General features: G+C 44.0%; 2 protein-coding genes across 2 annotated transcripts in view; both read right to left on the minus strand.

Annotated features, from left to right (window-relative positions):
• Positions 1 to 900, minus strand: part of T265_14662 (hypothetical protein) — a gene marked incomplete at both ends in the record, with an annotated part of 2,082 nt that extends 1,182 nt beyond the window's left edge. Inside the window, one exon of the mRNA XM_009174671.1 lies at positions 748 to 900. Within this exon, the coding sequence (XP_009172935.1) occupies positions 748 to 894 (147 nt within the window). The remainder of the gene's footprint in view (positions 1 to 747) is intronic.
• A 10,540-nt stretch (positions 901 to 11,440) lies between these two features.
• Positions 11,441 to 12,688, minus strand: T265_14663 (hypothetical protein; the record flags this gene model as incomplete). The annotated part of the gene is made up of 3 exons (XM_009174672.1): positions 11,441 to 11,557; positions 11,594 to 11,730; positions 12,376 to 12,688. Coding segments are annotated over 3 exons (567 nt in total), but the record flags the coding sequence as incomplete, so codon positions are not given.
• Between the last annotated feature and the right edge of the window lie 4,062 nt (positions 12,689 to 16,750).

The raw sequence follows: 16,750 nt of genomic DNA on the forward strand, positions 1-16,750 counted from the left end.
CTACCATCAGCTAACTTAAAAACTCATCTAGCTGTTATACCCTTTCGGTTCAAAGCTGCTAGGCCATCCGAAAGAGGCCCAACGGCTTCCAGGAGCAATCGAGATGCCAAGGTTGGGTTCTAACCCAAATTCCCGTCAAGAAGTTTGCATCTTAATTGCTGGAAGGTACTTCAGAAACTGGTAATGAACAAATAACATAGGACGAGCAGTCGGAGGGAAACATTCCAGCATCAAACAGGCAGAGATCAATACGTCTACAGCCTGCGTCAAACGAAACATTCATAGGCAGTCGACCAACAGGTAAGGATTAGATGAGATCGCTAGAAAGGATCCAGCTACCTCTAGTATCCCAAAGTCGCATGGATGATCCAGTGAACTTTTATGAGAGACTCGAGAAGCCTGATAAGCAATCGCTAGTCCTTAATGATGAAAATCAGTCGGATCTGACGTCAACTTTCATGGGCTGAGTGCTTCGTAGAGTTTGGTCTTAAAATCCGACAGGCCAACACCAACGAGCGATACAGACGAAACTGATGCGAGCCCGATAAGAAGAATCCGAGCTCGAAAGCTAACCAGAGATTTCATAACTGTGCGGTAAAATAGTCAAAGCTTTAGTCACTCTAGCACACGTGGTAAAACACTGTACTGAAAGACGTGAGGTGTAAGTTTTTGAAAAGTTAACTTGAAAATAATTAACATTTAGTGAGCGAGTCATAAGGTAAGCCTTTTAAACTATGTTTTACCTACCGTGCGAACCCCTTGCTCCAGAAAATTCCGAATTGTTTCGGTTGCTCTTCGAAGTTTGACAGCTGCTCGATTCTCATAATCCTCCACGCTGACTAGTACGTGCAACTCTTCGTCTAAGTGTTCCCAGTTTGGTTTGCCGCGATTCATGTCTTCCTGTAGAAGAGCAAATCATGAAAAAACTTGGAAACAGATAGCATAATACGGTTCAGTTAACTGTTTTGGCATTTCCGACCGACTGAATTGAATATCCTGTTTTCCAATTGGAAAAATCTTGGGAAACGATATTGTTGGGTCTTTTAGTGGTATTAAATTCTTCTTTAGTTAGGAATAACAATGTATACTAGGTCCATAGAGTACGAATAGTCATCTAGACGTAAACAGAATCAAGCACTATTCCATCCGCCCACTAAGGATACTTCGAAAAAAGGATACTGTCTCCAGGTAACAGTGCAGCTTAGAGATAAGTGAATTCCGAACAAAATCTCTCCGACAAGTTGTCACGCTTCTCGAGTACCCATTAGGCTTTTTATGATTTTAAACATGTCTAACTGAGATTTTCTCATTGAGTGGTACTGACCACCGCTAACCATTGTATAGAGGCTCAGTGCAGTCACTTCGTACAGGAACCAGCAGATGGCAATAGCTGTTAAACAGGAAGCGCAGAATTCAAGATGACTCCGATCATATCTCTCATCAGTGTATCTCCGTCACACGGCGTAAACTGGAACAAAGTTTTCGGCATATAATATATCGGACAGAGAATAGTGGGTGAGTCCACTTGAGCATAGCAACAGAGGTCAAAACCCAACTGGGCAAGCTACATTAAATGTGGTATCATTATTTCCTCCTCCAAAACCATATACTGTTGTATTTTTACCGCTACAGACATCATATAAATTAACTAGGTAGTTTGCTCACCTGCTACTGTTCTGTTAGTTTCTGTCCATACAGCCTGAGTGGGCGCTTGTGTGTACGAATTTCAAAATGACTGTTATTGGACCGTGCCATTGTGTGCTTTTTGCGTCCTTATGACACTTTTATGCGTGGTACATGGCGCTGAATGTAAATTTTTGCCATTCAGTCCCACACCAGACCCAGTATGATGGACGCTTCGTGCCTGACGTGCGAGTCTTGACTGTGCTAGCGCTTACCGTGGTTTGAAGAGCATTCAACATTCCAGAAATACACTAATTTGCAAATCAACTTGGTTTACGTGAGAATCAATTGAATCTGTCGTTTATTATGTCCTCCAGCTGAATGTGTTGCACACAGGCCGCCTCATGATTCAGTTGGCACGATATTCGAGATATCGCTGTATATTTTCATAAAGGAAACTACTCAACATTGTTTGTCCTTTCTTCGGTTGTCGGTCTTTAGACGCCTGTTTCCACATCAAAATTTTTCCATACGTTGGGATTTATCTCATCTGACTGGAACTGCTGGCGGCATGAGTTTTATCTCTTATTTCATATTCTCCTGTTACCCTTTCGCATTCGTCGCTTGCATTCATTTTTTATGTTCGTGACCAAGCTCTTCAAAAATAAATGACAATTAGTAGCCTGGTGTTAGGTCCCTCTCTTCATATTCTCAATTTTTCGTCCCCGGATCTCTAAAATCGGCTTTACTCGGTTGTAACGTAGTGAAGAATTAGTGTCATCACTGAAGATGCTGTCTATAACAATGGTGCTACTGTGCACAAAGTGTTTGTTAACTCAATTGATCAAAGCTTTAAGCAGATAGGATTTAGTAACCCAATGAACTCCTGGATACCTAAACTAATAATCACTGGATTACATAGGTGAACCAGTAAGAATGTATCCAACCAGAGTCACATCACTTTTTAAAATGTGCCACAAGCGCCATGGATCTGAAAGAAGTCTAGTGCCTGAGCCAGAATCCATTAGAGGCAGCTTGGTTTTAGATTTATTTCCAAGCCAATGTTTGCAAGTTCCACCATCAGAACTAAAACCATTTTTAAGTGGACACTTGCCACGAATACTAAACAGTGGCATAAATAGAATTTTGGACCGAAGTGCTGGGGGATGGGTTATGGTGGCCGCATAATCCAAAAAACATAATTCTGCTTTCAGATCAGACAGGTAATTAATCCTTAGCCAGAAACGCAAGTCATCGATCAAATTCAGCAAACCACGGTGGGTCATTTTCATTGATGGTAAGTTTCCTGTTTTCCAAAGGGTAACCATAACGAAATAAATAGATGCCGCCTATTATGATAGGGCTACAGTTAGTTAGAGCATGAATGGACACCGCATACAAGAAGCGCTCATTATTTTTTCATGAATGATATCTTATTGAGATGGAAAGTCGGATTTTTGGCGTGTGTGTGAGTAGAGTGATGGGACAATAATTCGCAAACTGGGTTTTACACTAAAACCAGCGCAATTCGCTTCCAAAGCTACAGTATCACCCGAAGTTTGCAGCCGATAGCATTTAGATACATGTGATGCCGTGAGATGAGTCGCTATTGTTGGATCTTGTATTTGAGTTTTAGAAACCAAATCGGTGTTAATGGATAAAGTAGCTAGAATTCACGCGCCGACAGCCTGTTAACCGACCTGTCCAAGATTTCGCATGATAAAGGTGCCAACAGAAGCACGCAGGAAGAGCGGACATGTGGCAGTAGTTGTGAGAAATNCACGCAGGAAGAGCTGACATGTGGCAGTAGTTGTGAGAAATGACATGCGATTTGAAGTCCGTTGACGGATCTATAGCTTCCGTCCACAAAAGAATGACCAACAAGTGGAATAGTGTGGCATTTGAGAGAAAACAATGAACAAAGATAGGGGATTTCAGCAACCGCACATTTTCGCTTATCCACCGTGCTTTGAGCAGCGAACAAGGCGACCCAGTTGATGTCAGCACATGACGACCGGTGTGGCATAATGGTGTTTTTATTTGCGTATTTCGTGGTTCCATGTGGACTGAGGTTAGTCAGGGCGCCCAAACCACCACAATCATCATAACCATAGTTATAATCATAATTTAAGGCTTCAGAATGAAGCAAACAGAAAACAGTGAGTGAATGAACCAAGCGAATAACGAATACTAATACTGAGGATTGTCTGTACATATGGCGTTGCTCCAACACCTGACAGTGTGAAGATGTGGTCAATGAAGCCTCTGATCGATGTCCCATTTTATGCTTACGAGTCACTATTTCACGCACCGCCTTAGGACGACGAACGATCAGTGGGCCAAGAAGTCCTGTTGCAGTTGGCGGCTGCTATATCAGACCAGTTGTAGGTGAAGGCCTCTCTCCAAAATAGACGCAAATAGACTAGACAAGCATTGACTGAGGAATTCACTGATGTCTTTGGATAGAGCAGATGGAAGGTCACCGGGACGAGGAGCATGGTGGCATACCAGTAAGGCTACACGCTCGGCTGAAAGAGGTCACATACTCACAGAAATGCATTCATCCTCAAAGCCAACAGGTCCTAATGAAAGCCAAAACCTGAATAATGGTCTGCTTCAAATCGCCCACTAAGCAGCAGTGTGTATTGGTGTGCTGTGTATCTGACATGCAAGCCGTACAAAGTATGGTGGCTTAAATACTGCCAGTTTGCCTAGACCTATACAGTGGAGGGCTGAAAACATGGACTTTCGGGTCAACAGCTTAATATTTTTTTATAAAGAGCTAAGCACGAAAATGGCTGTTGCGCAATGCTACCTGAATGTACGATCGTGTTTCGGAACTCCAATTTTCCTTGGTGTAGCTTTATGCAACTAGTGCACAAGGTAGACAACCGGACCGGGCAAACAAATTAGTCCCTGTGAAGTTAAATAACTTATATTTTCAATAAATTATCACCCACAAATGTTGTGCTGCTATTGATAGGGCGAAGAAATGCTACTTCAGATAAACCAGAAGGACGAGAACAGTATATTACGCAATTAGTACAAAACTCGGGTTCAGCACACATCCACTCAACTCATGGCGGAGCAGAATTATCTAGACGAGTCTGTCTGTCGCTATCTAAAGTATACACACTCACTAAGCTCACTAAACGGGGGAGTTCTTTGCTCCAAAACCCATGCAAACAAATTCCGACAGGCCGTTGTGAACGTGGCACGTTTTCATAATCTGAGTTCCTTGGGTAACCGTGTATTTATCCATGAGAGTAACAGGGTGCCAGTTTTACCAATGTATTGAATTCCATGAGCTGTGAAGCAAGGTTACACAGCGAACTAGAAAAGAAAGCACCTCATACTAGTAGCAGGTGCAGGCCGTCCCAGGGATTCTGGTTAGTTTTCCCGTCTCATACGCGTGGCTTCAGGTAAGATCCACCCGCAACATTCCTTACTACGCAACAAAATAGTGTAGCTAATCAACAGTCGGGATTAATGTATTAAAAAGCACATGGCAGACACCTCTCGACCAGATCTTAAACGCCTTAAATCAACTGCGAAGAACCAATTCAGATCACCACATAAATAGACATGCGAAGCATTTCCGGAACATGAGTGTGGTTTCTCTGTTACTGACAATAGGAAAATCATTCTTGAGTGGCGGTCATATCCATTTTCCTACCTTTCCAGAAAACAGCTAAAGCAGGCTGCCCTGCTCATCACGTAACCAGCCTTGGAACTAAAACATGGGCGTCTGTCCTATTATAACACAACGCTTTCCTAAGGAGAGAATAAATAAGGTTTTAGCGTTACGACCAAACTCGCAGAATCAGTCCAAATCTCAGTAGCCTACCGCCATTTCTGTCTGCCTTATCATGACACTCGATAAAATTAGCCAGAACTTGCCGCAAACAATACGTTTGGCCATATAAGCCCGTGAAAAAAAACATTTGGTTTGTCATCAGCGCAGCTGTTCGTCTATTCTCGATATACTCTGCGTACTATGGTCCCTAAGGGCGGAGGGCATCCAAAAGATAAGTGTTATTGACCATGGTCACTTCGTTCCATACTGAGGACATTGCTTCCTAATTGCTTCGTTACGGATTCACCGATGCCAGACTACACGAGCTAGGGTTCTGAAACAACGGTGGTCGAAGACCCGAAGAAGCCTAATTTCTGCTGCCGAACATGTCAAGCCTCGCATTCATACCAAAAAGCAGCCCATGCAAAATGATAAACGCCTCGCGTGAGATGCTAGGGTATGTCGCTTTGACGCCACAGGTGTCAGATCGGTAAAACGACCCAAGTGTCAGAGATTCATGCATCGACCTCACCCATCACACTACAGTAGGAACTAGTACAAGTTTTAGGATATGTAAAATGTTCCACAATTTGTACTGACTATTCTTGGATGGCAATTGGCGAGTTAAGTGAGCGCATGTCCCGAAGCATGACCTTCCGCTTTGTAGAAGCAAAGCACACATCCAAAAACAACTGCGCCTTGTTATCATTTTCGAAGAAAAGGTCAATTTTGTGTGCAACAGGGTTTCTTTAGCAGGTAGTTGAACACCATGGTTGTGAAGGCGTTCCAGCGTTTGTCTCATTATCTCGTTTATCACGAAACTAAATAGGAATATAGAAAGGGGGAATCCTCGAAGGACACCGTTTTGTGTACGGAAGCTTCTGGAGAGGGCCCTCTGTGCTCTCACACACCAGGAAATATGAGAACACAGAGAATTCATTCTATTCACAAACTTCCCGAACACTCCTTAATAGGTGAGTACGTTTAGGGTACAGGCAAGTTACCCGAATTGAATGCACCTTGGAAATTCAGGAGTACTCACAGTGCGGGTTGTTTGTGCATACCGCATTGTTCTAGCAGTTAGCAGAGACTTGGGAAGAAGATTCCGATAAATTCGCCCGACTTCAGTATCTGCGGGCCTTTCACCTGCCAGGCGATTTGTCCGTACCTTACAAAACTCAGTAAAACAAAGAGAGACGTGAATCTGAACGAGTGCATGGTCAGGATCCACGCAATTGTTCCAAAACGAACGACAGTCGTTTGTGGATCCAAAACATCGGTAACTGATAGCGAAGTGATCGATTTGGGTCCATCGCTGGCATGCTTTTGGAGGATGCAGTGTGGCCAGACGAATTCGATTATTTTGCAAGTTAGCGCTGCATAAAAACAGTGTGCTGTCAGTACACAGCTGAAGCAATTGTTGACCACTGTCCGTACGTACAGGGTACGTCGTCGCTGTTCAGCTGTAACGCAATGGGTGCATAGCTGTCATGCCATTAGGAAGAAGCACAAGGGTCGAGGTATTTCCAGATTGCCCAGGCCTAGATAGAAATAGTCGAGATGCAGAAGTTGGGTTTGCACCACGGACCTCCGGTCAGTAAGTCACATCCTAAACACTGAGCCATCTTAACCTCTAAATATCGAGTCCAGTCCAAGCCGACCATCTTGTTGAGTCCTGTACATTCACATCTTGGGCAACTGCAGCGATATTTAAGCTTTAAGTGAGTGTAACAGGGCATTCAAGTGGTTATAAAACTTCCTTGGTGTCAGAGCTGCAGTCGAAGGGAGTAAAGGCAGACACAAAAAACGGACAGTGATCAACGTTTCGCTTGTGGGATTTCTTCACGGACGTCATCAGATGAACAACATACAGATAACTGTCAGTGGGCATCCAGTCAAGTAAGATTCCTCCCGCCCGGTGAATTAGGACGATGTCAACCCCTGTAGGCCCTGTCGCAGCGGTCTTTGGATCACCAGACGGAAGCGAGTGAAGAGTGACGGAGAAAGTTAGCTCAACCACTGTGCTTGGATCTTGAGTTCTTTTTTTCTTATGCATAACACACGCCAGTATCAAGTGGGTCTAGTGTGATAGCAAAAGCAGCTTGTCTTCCTGCTTGCTTCAGAGTGCGAACATTACAAGCGGCCGGACAGACTGCGAGCCGTGGATTGAAGATTAATTCCCATATGTCCGATGTTGTCGGTGCCAGGTAATGCACCAAAACCGTTGCAAGACCAGCTGGGTTGCAAGCCCTAACAAAGGAGCCTACAAGGAGAGTCATTGATGGGGTGGGGGAGGGAGGAGAAAAAGTATGAGGGAGAGAAAAGGGAGGCGCTAGCCGTAGCCTGCTTTCGCTTACCCACACTGTTGTATGCAGCAAGTGAGGCGAACCGACTGATGAGACAAGGCGACGGCCGATATTATATAAGAGTATTGTTAGTTGTAGGTCAGTTGGGGTACTGCCGGGGCGCCAAGATTAGTGTCCTCGACTAAAGCCTCTGGTTTGAAAGCTCGAGTGCAGGGCAGCGGTGTTTGAAGGCAATCCCAAGTGTGTTACCATTCTCAAGGACAAGTCGCAACGCATTTCCCAACCGCAAACATGAAAGACAAGGAGATTGTGTTGCGGAACTTCTAACCATCGACGTCTCTGATCCATAAAGCAGTGTGGATCGCATGACAGTATAAACTCTGCTTCTGGTAGACAAAATGACGTCACGTCGACACCGTAGGTGTCAGAGGGTGGCAAAAGCTGTCCTGGCATTCCCGGTTCGAGAAGTAATCTCATCTCTAGCCAGTATACCGGAAACTGTGCAACTTCCCAGGCAAAAAATCTATCAAGCACAACGATTGGCTCGCCTGCAAGCATACGGTTTAGACTTGATCCAACCTAATCTTGTAACAGCACTCTACCCCTTGCGGTTGTGAAGCACATACCAAATTGTGTGGCAGAGTTATTTAGGTTATTCAAGATCGTCTGCATTTTGAAAGGATCTGAACCAAGGAGAGCAATAACGCTAACATACTCAACGTCCCAGGAGCATTTCGACTTCCGAGGTTTCAGGGGCAAGCAGATAAATTTCAAGCACCATAGCAACAACAAGTTTGAAGAGGAAAGGTGAGAGAGGGCAGCATTGTCTTACACCACTCGACGTGGTACACTCAGATGAAAGCTTACCGTATACTCGTACGCACCTACGGGAGTTCGGATGCAGTACCCAAATAAGGGATATAAATTTAGAACGGACACTTTTGATTGCCAGACACCGCCAAAGTTTCCGACGATCGACAGAATCAGAAGCAGCTTTCGAATCAAGAAAAACGACCAACGTGGGACGTCCGAAGAATCACCGATGTTCAAGAATCGTCTCAAGGTAAAGATATGGTCAATGCACCCTCGATCAGAACGAAACCCAGCTTGTTTCTCACTAATCTGTCTCTCCCGATAATCTATCAAGATGCGCAAAACAACGCCAGAGAGCATCTAAGATCCGACGGACAACAGGCTGATACCACGATGGTTTTCACGTGACGTTCTCACTTCTTTTGTGAAAACCTGGATGACGGTCGATAAGCACCATTCGGCTGGTATTCTGCTTTCGCTCCAAATCTTCCGCAGTATGGTTGTCAGACTGTTCACCAAGACCTCCCACCTTCTTTGAAGAGCACGGGGTGTAGACATCCGGGCTAAGTGCCTTGTCGCGCTTCCAGATTGAAATTTCATGTTCGATTTCGGTTGCTGATGGTGGGTTTCTCTTGGGCCCGCTTGGTTCCTCAAGCCTTTGAACATTTAGTACTCGGGTGATTTCTGATTAACAGCTGGGTGGCATAGTTCTATGGACACCAATTAATCCGCAACTACCAAATTTGACATCAGTTTTGTCATACTGGAACGAATAGATAGACAGCTAGATAATTTCACACGTCGACATTTGTCGACGTATTTTGGGACGGCTTTACAGTTGGTGATTTTTATCTCGGAACTGGAAAAAATATACCAATCTAATCCGTTGGAATACGCTGGTCCAATAGAGATAGTGGACACACTATCATACAACGAATTCCCGATGGAAATCAGACTGCCAGAGGTGACGTGGGTGAAACTACCTAGCTTGATGAACAACAAAGATCCAAGTGCATGTTAGTGAAGGAATGGATATTTAGTATTAGTTGTTACAATGAAAATTTCTGCCAGCAGAAAACAGATGAGCAGCTCACGTGGTCGACTTATATTGTCTGTGGATGATATTTACTCGGATTCGGCCACCCTCATGAGCTCCCATAGTTCGGTCCAAAACTGACATTACCAGTTCACTTGAGGACCAAATCAGTTCGTACAGATCTCGATAAGAGTATATTTTTCAGTCCTCAGACAGTTGCAAGTGCAACATAAATATTTGAACAAACATGTTTTCTAACCACACCCGAGCCATCTTCGAGCTACTTGATAACTGAAAGAAACAGATACTATGTAGCTCTTCTGATGTACACCATCAGTCTCCTAATCAGGGAGGACAACCAAATTCCTGTTTTTATATCAGGATGGTTCTCAAGACAAATAACCAATTGCCTTATAAATGTTGTCTCTATTTCGGACTAACCAACAGTTATTGGAAATTATTTATGTGCGTTCATCACACAGTGTGACTTGCTAGTGAGCTAAGTGCTCGATTTTTTGACAAATTCCGCTAATAGGAACGGCCTTCCCCCTGCTGATAAAATTAGCCTGCCGTCACTTGCCAGTTACTGTTCCAACTGACTAAGGATTGTCTGGTTGGTTATTCGCAATTAGTCAATGGACAAAAGAATTGCCTCCTGAGCGAATAAATCAACGACCGTTCTCAGGCCATGCTCAAACAGACGTAACTACCATAACTTTGTGGCTTCCTTGAGATGTTTTTCAAATCCATACTTTAAAACATTGGTCCTGGTGTTTGAAACCTCCGGTGAGTAAAGATGAAAAGTAGTCTCTAGGCTGAGATATAGGCAGATAAATCGTTTTCATTCGCTGGCAACTTTAAAAAAGGGTTTTAGTTAATGTCTTTAGCTTTGGTTGCCCGATCACCCATGAATTACTGAGAATCTACTTCAGCTGTAGGACCACGCCTCAATAACTCGGAAACACCCAACGAACCTGTAGAATGAGCGTTGGAGAGCTTTAGTAAACGTCCACTAGAAAGGCGCGTTGGTTTTGAGATACAGCTGTCGACAAGCACATTTTCAAATATTCCGACTATTGAGAACCAGAAGGATCGTAGAGATCTGATTTTCGCACCATATATATTGAGATCACAATTACGACTGATTACATGGTACGTCTGCGAGAAAACGCCAGGACGCATGAACTTAACTAGCTTTGAAGGTCTGTAACAGTCTGCAAGTTGAGTTAGATAGAACAAACATACATTAGTTTGCTTGAGCTCTGGAGGAAAGTGCTCTGCTTACATGGTCACCCCACATTTTCTACACCAATTCACTATACGAAAATAAGACTGTCACCTGGCTATACAAAACTTACACCAACAGACTAGTTTATGTTGTCAGCTATTATAAAACAGGACCGTATTCCCTTCCCACCTCATGAAACCTGTGCGTAACTTGCGTCAGTAGTAAAAATCTCATGTGGTGATGGAGACCAGTACCACCGAAATCACGAATAAAGTAGGCTGTTGCAATATACCGAGAGGTTTAGTCATAAGTGAGTTGTTTTGTATTCGAAACTTTCAAAGTAGATGCTGATCACATGGTGAGTTAATGGAACAATAGTTGCGAACAAGAGTTAGGAGATTTTAAGAACTAAATCGAACTCTTCGTGACCTACCAGAAAATGTGCTGACCTGACGTGAATAATAAAACCTAACAAATACCCCTTATACATTATAGTACCGTCAGCCATGCTGAACTGTTGCATCAAATTGCATTGAAGATATATTGGTAGTCATTATTGGTACAGTTGGCAAAATGGTTTGGCCATAATTCATTTCTCGAAAGTCAATCACAATCCAATGTATAGAAATCAGGCTTACCTTCTTTTTGTCCCGAAGGGAACCCTTTCCTCGAACCATGATCTTACATTCAAGATCTTGCTCTAGTTGTTTGGCAGTCAAGCCCCGTGGACCCAAAAGTCGACCAACGAAGTTATACTAGAATTTTGTAGTGAGTTTTGTGAAGAAACTTACGTTAGGATTTTCTTTAACAGGAACAAACACTTTCTCCTGCAATGTCGTAATCACCCCAGATGGTTCAGGTAACTCATTCTCCGTTTTTCTGAACGATTCGTTGAGATGAAATAACTTCTCTCGGACGCGATTAATTTCTAAACCGGTAAAAAATCATCAACATAGCACTATATTAGCATGACTCAGTAATCGTGACTAGCGCTACGTAGGTATAAGCAAATGCGAGGCATTAGATTAAGAGTTTTGGTAGTAAGTTACACTTCAGATGCAATTTTTAACCGTTCGTGTTATCTAGTGCTTTATGGACAAAATAGGCACTGGAACAGCTGGTTATGGATAAAATTAGGAGACAGGCACTATCAAAAACTAAGGTGAATGTGCACTTTATTGTGAGGAAAACTTGTTACGCCAGTAACAGCTATGATACAAACGGTGAACGAAGCCATATACCATTCAATACAGCGGGAGCTGAGCGTTTCAGTGACTAAAACTGGTCACTCGGAATGCCAAATCACTGCGTGGGACACAAAGGTATTCAACGGTCACAAGAGTGATAAGCCATACTAACCCCACCAACGAGTAAATGAAACTACGGAAAACTGGTGTGATTCTTCATCATCCAGGTCTGGACGGTCTGGTTAGCATGCATGAATTAGTAGGATTTTAAAGCTACGGGGGATATCGAACAGGTTAGTCAAAAATTACCTCACTCCCGGCTAAAATAATAAACAAAGTTCTTGAAAGATGGATCGATTGTTGAAAATGGGAGTTGGGTTCCTTACCTTTCTCTAAAATGATTTCTAGATGTATGAACATGTTCGGGAAATTTTGTAGCTGTCGTTTATCTTTTAGCAGATCTTGTAGATACTCCGGCGTTGCTTTGCTAACGAGAACCGAGTCAAGGTTAGCCTGTCCAGGATCTTTCTTCATTGCAGCTTCCTCGAGCGTCATATTGCCAACACCAGCTGACAGCGGGTCACGGTAACGGATCCTGACCTTGAAAATGACCAAACATTCCGCACAAAACACATGTCGCTCTAAACAAAGAGTCGGTGACCACAGCGGTCTGGTATCATCCAGATATTTGGAAACATGCTAATATATCTCAGAAAGCCTAAAAATGTTTTCTCTCGTGAACTAGGGAGACACTGGATAAATGTTGGGTAATCCGGGTAGTGAACTGAGCCAATTACTAGAGGCAAACACCGGTTTTCAGTCTACGCATATATGCAAAGAAGTGCAACATTTTGACGTTAAAGTTTTCATTTCGTCCGCAGGGGTTTTGCAGAAAAATACATTGTGCGTCTAGCCGCTGGCGCAAACACCACATGAGGTCAGAAAACAAAAAGATCTGAAGTGTAGAATTTTACAACAGAGTTCATCTGAAGGTTTCTGTGATATTTTGTTCTTAATGATATGAGTCTCTCGTCCCCGGCTTGGGGTAATCTGCCCATAAGCATAAGCTTGTTCAGCCAGGGGTTTTCAGAAAAATACATTGTGCGTCTAGCCGCTGGCGCAAACACCACATGAGGTCAGAAAACAAAAAGATCTGAAGTGTAGAATTTTACAACAGAGTTCATCTGAAGGTTTCTGTGATATTTTGTTCTTAATGATATGAGTCTCTCGTCCCCGGCTTGGGGTAATCTGCCCATAAGCATAAGCTTGTTCAGCACGCAGGAACGGTTTGAGAGAAATCCCCTTTGAACTGTGGATACCGAGCAGTTAGTTGTAAGGTGATCTAGATGGCTCGCTTCAGAGCCCGTTCTATCACCTTGCACGACACCCTTCCGAGGCTTATAAGCATGCAGATGGCAGACGATAGTCGGTCACCACTTTTGTGAACTGGCGTGGCAATCGCTTCCATGCAAGAAAAGGGAAGGCGGCCTTCATCAAGCGACTGACGAAACGCCAGATAGAAATTATTCGCCAGTGTAAATGACACTTCCTTCAGGATCTTTGGATAGACTTCCTCAGACCCCTATGCGCAGATTAGTTTACCCTGTGCAAGAGGTTGGGAAAGTCCTTCACGACGAATTCCAATTAGGTTAGAGGCCGTACGCAGATTGGATGTGACGAGGAGGCTGCGTCTGAATATAGACATGCATACTGTTCTCCATAGACATCAGACACCACTATTGGATCACCTGTAGGTTCCCCATTGCTATCCCTCACCGAAAACGTGGATGTATTGCTTCTGCGGTGGTCTCATGTTTTTGAAATGCGCATTTCTTTTTTTCCCGCCGAGGTCAAGAATGGTGGCTTGTTTTCGCATGTTTCATTGGCGAACATAAGCATATGTTCAGCACGCAGGAACGGTTTGAGAGAAATCCCCTTTGAACTGTGGATACCAAGCAGTTAGTTGTAAGGTGATCTAGATGGCTCGCTTCAGAGCCCGTTCTATCACCTTGCACGACACCCTTCCGAGGCTTATAAGCATGCAGATGGCAGACGATAGTCGGTCACCACTTTTGTGAACTGGCGTGGCAATCGCTTCCATGCAAGAAAAGGGAAGGCGGCCTTCATCAAGCGACTGACGAAACGCCAGATAGAAATTATTCGCCAGTGTAAATGACACTTCCTTCAGGATCTTTGGATAGACTTCCTCAGACCCCTACGCGCAGATGAGTTTACCCTGTGCAAGAGATTGGGAAAGTCCTTCACGACGAATTCCAATTAGGTTAGAGGCCGTACGCAGATTGGATGTGACGAGGAGGCTGCGTCTGAATATAGACATGCATACTGTTCTCCATAGACATCAGACACCACTATTGGATCACCTGTAGGTTCCCCATTGCTATCCCTCACCGAAAACGTGGATGTATTGCTTCTGCGGTGGTCTCATGTTTTTGAAATGCGCATTTCTTTTTTTCCCGCCGAGGTCAAGAATGGTGGCTTGTTTTCGCATGTTTCATTGGCGAATTTTACAGCGGTTCTGCATTGCGCAAAGTGCCAGGTTAATTTCTGTATCTTCTTTGGACAGCTGTTTGAAAAATATTTGAAAATTTTCCCCAGAGGAAGTCAAACCCCCTTAGCTTTCTTGCGGCCTATCTGATATCGTGGTTGTTTTGGGGACGAACGTCGCCTTGGCCTCGTGAACATTCTGGACATGCTTCTCCACAGAAAATGGTCCCAGTTTAACTTGTTGAAGGAAGATGCGCGTTCCTAAGTAGTCTGCAAGGCAGAAAATTCGAATCCACCAGTTAGGTTCGAGATTTTTGCCCATTAGCAGATAAAATCGAAGGTCAGCACATAGTGGACACTGTGTCCCAGTGAAGCGGTAATTTTCAGACAATCGGCGAAGTGTATTTCGTTTGTGATGACCAAATCCAGGAAGAATGGCAGTTTGTCTGCGCGGAGGGTGTGATGACATGTTGGGTCCAAGCTTGCTGTTGAACAGCTTTTGTCAGCGCCGCCGCAAAATGTCCACTTGATCCTGCTCGCCGGTGCTCCATCCCGGAGACCTATGGGGTTTCGTAATCACCCAGCAGCAAGAATTGATTGAAGTGGTAGCTGGAAAGAAGTTTCCTAAGGGTTTATATGACTTGGTCATTTTTCGGAGGACTCTAGATGCAACCGAATACCACATCAAGAAGGAGAGAATCGGATCTGAGCAGTGGGAGTGAAATCCACAGTGCATCGCAAAGAGGTACAGGAGTGGCATCAAAGGGGACAGTCTAGATTAGCAGATTACCGTGCAATTGTGGAGCAACCCCAGCAGCCCTCCGTCGTTTTGAGTCAGCTCGAAAAATTGAATAACCCTTTATAGAGATTCTCACGTCAGAGATATATGTCGTGAGCCAGGTCTTTGTGAGTGCGATTATGGACGGCTGCTCAAAGCGTTCCTGAGATCAGAGCTCATTTTTATGAAAACGTTCAACGCAAGTTGCATGAATGTGGGTTTTTGAATACAGGCTGGACCCGTTTCACTCTTTTGTTGCAATAAATTAGATGAATTGGTTCATAGAGTTTCGTCAAAACACAGTTGATGGAGAGGAATTCGTTGCGTTTACGCATTATACAATATGGGCGCCACTATGAAGTTCCGTGAACCGTCTTCGCTTCCGGTTGTGGAAGGACCTTCAGAAGAAAAGCAGAGATTTTTCAACATTGACAAGTATTTTGCAAGCTATTTGTTGAGCAATCTTCCTGGTAAAAGTATGACGTCTGTGAGCTTCAATGCTTCACACAGAGAAGAAAACTGGCAGAAACTGTATTCAACAAGATCTCTTCATCATCAAAACATTACGTAAAATCGCTCACCCTGGCTGCTAATCGTGAAGTATATATTTTCGCCTCTGTTCCCCGCATATCATGAGGCCAGTATCACGCACGAGATACGCCAACATGATTGAATACGGCCTCCACCCTCACAGCCATATCCTTTACCGCTCATCAAAAACTTGGATTAATTCCAAATCACAATTCATAAGCTGTGATATCTTCGGGCTTTCACGGATGTTTTTCCTAACTGTACTTGCGTGTGGTCAGAAAACTGGAGGATGCAAAACTTAACTTGCTTAAATGTCAAGTGTACTTTCGTCTCCTTTATAGCCTCCTGGGCTAAAGACTGTATGATCGTGGAAGCCATACAGGCGGTGTAGCTTACAAAAGATGTTCGGTCAATCCAAGGGACGGCTCCTTCGATGTTCTAGCAGTATCCTTGCACCATGTGCTGAAGCATTTCTCCTCACAATTTGAATGTTGTCGATCTCAGGATTCATCCACTGACTTACCGTATCCTTAAGCGCTTTGTTTATGAGGCAGACAGGAGAAGGCCTGAGCACCGATCGCACGATTTTCAGCGGTGCGCAACGTTCATTGGACTATGGTTGTTACCACCTAGCATCAATGTAACCCCGCCATCCGTAAAGCACTAAAATGTCCACCATCATCATTGTTCGCTATAATAACTGCGTACTCAGCGTACAGTGGTTATAGCAACCACAGTTTCCTTTACAGACTCTTTGGGGGGAGCATAGATAGCTGCGCATTGCAGGTGAAAGCTGCATAAATCCGGCATTGTCAGTGAGCTGTCAAGTTGGAAAGGGGTTGGAAAAGGAGCTATGCATTGAAGGCAATAGCTTGGATGCACGAACACCATTGAGTGCGCGAATGGGCCATATCTGACAATGTCTCTAGCCACTGATGTGGCCCGTC

Source organism: Opisthorchis viverrini (assembly GCF_000715545.1).
Source record: "Opisthorchis viverrini unplaced genomic scaffold opera_v5_234, whole genome shotgun sequence".
Lineage (NCBI taxonomy): Eukaryota > Metazoa > Platyhelminthes > Trematoda > Opisthorchiida > Opisthorchiidae > Opisthorchis > Opisthorchis viverrini.